General features: G+C 45.4%; 1 protein-coding gene across 1 annotated transcript in view; it reads right to left on the minus strand.

The window, feature by feature from the left end:
- Positions 1-697: 697 nt before the first annotated feature.
- LOC102815335 (histone-lysine N-methyltransferase PRDM9-like) overlaps positions 698-2,701 on the minus strand; it is a 31,458-nt gene continuing 29,454 nt past the window's right edge. The window contains exons 3-4 of the mRNA XM_006877962.1: positions 1,203-1,303; positions 698-708 (exon numbers count right to left, since the gene is read on the minus strand). Of these exons, the coding sequence (XP_006878024.1) occupies positions 698-708; positions 1,203-1,303 (112 nt within the window). The remainder of the gene's footprint in view (positions 709-1,202; positions 1,304-2,701) is intronic.

Below are 2,701 nucleotides of genomic sequence, written 5' to 3' on the forward strand. Positions count from 1 at the left end.
ATTGTACTCTTTGAAGCTTGCTTGTTGGTTGGACACGTATGTATATCTTTGCATGAACAGCTCTTTGTTAACTCCTGAGGAGTGGCTAAGACCTGACCCCTCAGATCCTGCTAGCCTCACCTTACTGCCTAGGTGTCCATTCTGTACTGGAATTCTCAGTGTCACCCACCTGGGCTTTGATGCCCTGGCTGCTCTGACACATGAAAACTACGCAAGGGATTTGGAGACCTGGAAAGAACAAAATCTTTGTCCTACATTTTGTAAGAAAAGGAGGGGAGTGGTTGATATTGCAGTTCAGGAGCGGAGGTCCCAGATACCCTTCAAGGAAGAAAAATGGAGTTAGGACCCTATCCAGAGAAGTAGTGACGCCAGAGATGGAGCGGCTGGAGACGTTGGACTCAGGGAGGGAGAGGGTCTGTGTGTTGAGGTCCGGGGGCCAGGCCTGTGGTGGGTACCCTTTGATTGTTTGATGATGCATGGAGGGGATTGTAACCATGGCAATAAAACAATATTCGATAGGATGAATGTAAAGCTAATGTGCTCCCATGTAAATATCACTCAAGGCACAATTAAAACTTTAAATAAATAATAAATATAATAATGAGCTCTTTTACAAACTGGAAAATTAAACTGGTAAAAACAAAAAACAAACAAAACTTTATCTTCCAAGACAAAAGCAGGCAGTAAGGGCTGTGACTCAGTGGATATCTGGGAAAGGCCAGAGTGGACAGAGAACCAACTGTCCCCCCAGGTCTCCCTCCACACAGGAGCTTGTCCTGGGAGTGCAGGGGCCGAGGCCTGTGGGTAGGACCCTACTGTGACCAGTGGCTCCTAGTTCCTTTTGACATTCATGGAGGGCATTTCTCAGACTCTCCCGTCTCCACGCAGCCCTCTTTGGAGAAGTGTATGAAACTGTCTCTGGAGAAATACAACATGCAATGGGTCCAGGTCTAGACCGCCTGTCCGTCCACATGGACAGGGAGCAGCTGGCACAATGACCCTCCTTCCTTTGGAGGCACTTTCTGATGAACTGAGCAGACTCTAGGCATCTTCTAGCACTTCCCAAACAGGGTAGGTGCTGAGGCCGGTGTCCTCATTCTCCAACAGACCCCCCCCTTCTTTTTGTGGATCCCTCCCCACACACCAGCCATCTCCAGCACTCTCAGTGGGCCTCCCTTTCCGGCCTCCCACTACCCCCTTACCATGGGTGTCCTCCTCATGCTCTCCTCCATGGCTCTTGGTGAGCTTCATGCTGTCAGCATCACCCACAGGTTCTGACAGTTCCAGCCCAAGAGCATAGTGCCTGTGGAAAGAAGAGGTGGCAGTAAGGACAGCCACCCAAGTCACTGCCCTGTGCCAAGTGTATCTGGAACTGGGGTCAGAGGAGAAGGACTATGGGAAGTCAGGGTGTTGGGGGGTTTACAAGTTCTGATGCAGTAGCACAGCCAAGGGGTCGTGGGGGTTCACACTAGCGTTTCTCAGAGAAGAGTCTGGGGTCTCTGCCAGGAAACTGTGGAAAGATCTGTGAATACAGCAGGCTGGGTATCTAAGAGTAGGGATCTGTAAACTGATGGAATATAGGGTCCTTCAGGCTGCGGGGGTTTAGACTCTCTCAGGGTGAGGAGATTTGGGATTTCATAGAGCAAGGGGCTTTGGATCATGCAGGTTGAGAATTTTGGGGACCAGAGGATGAGGTTATTTGTAGTCTCTTAGAACTAAGACGTGGAGTGTGTGAGACACAGGAAAACGTCCATTAGAGACAAGAACGTAGACTGTGTGAGACACAGCAAAACGTCCATTAGAAATAAGAACATGGAATGTATGAGACATAAGAAAACTGGAAGTCATCTAAAATGAAGTGGAAAGCTTGAAGATTGGCAGCCCAGTCATCAGTAAGCTGAAATGAACTGGTATTGCCTATTATAAATCAGACAGTCATATGGTCTACTGTGCTGGGAATGACAAATGGAAGAGGATCAGAATTGTAGTCACTGTCACAAAGAATATTTCAAGGTCTGTCCTCAAGTACTATACTGTCCGTGATATGGTAACATCAACCCTACAAGGAAGACCATTGAATATGATTATGATTCAAATTTACACATCAACTTGTATATGTCAAAGATGAAGGAATTGAAGATTTTGATGAAGTTTTGCACTATGAAATTGATTAAACATGCAGTGAAGATTCGTTGATAATTACTGGCGATTGGACTGTGAAAAATGGACACGGAATGATCAGTGGTTGGAAAATATGGAGCTGGGGCCAGAATCAACCCTGAAGATCTCACCTTAGAATCTTATAAAACCAATGACTTACTCATTACAAATAACTTTTTGCAACAATACTAATGGTGGACCTCATCACATGGGATACACAGGGATCAAATTGACTACAGCTATGGAAAGAGATTATGGGGAAGCTCAGTATCATCAGGCAGAACCAGGCTATAGGGGCAGACTGCAGAATAGACCAGCATTTGCTCATACGCACATTTAAGTTGAAGTAGAAAACAATTATAGTAATACTTGAGAGCCAAAGTATAATCTTATATATCTCAGCTGAATTAAAAGTATATCTTGAGAACAGATTTGACACATTAAACACTACTGACCAAAGACCAGATGAGTTGTCGCATGGCATCAAGATCCCATGAAGAAAGCAAAAGGTCATTTAAAAGACAGGAGAGAGAAAATATAA

The sequence above is a fragment of the Chrysochloris asiatica genome, unplaced genomic scaffold (genome assembly GCF_000296735.1).
Source record: "Chrysochloris asiatica unplaced genomic scaffold, ChrAsi1.0 scaffold00717, whole genome shotgun sequence".
Taxonomy (NCBI): Eukaryota; Metazoa; Chordata; class Mammalia; order Afrosoricida; family Chrysochloridae; genus Chrysochloris; species Chrysochloris asiatica.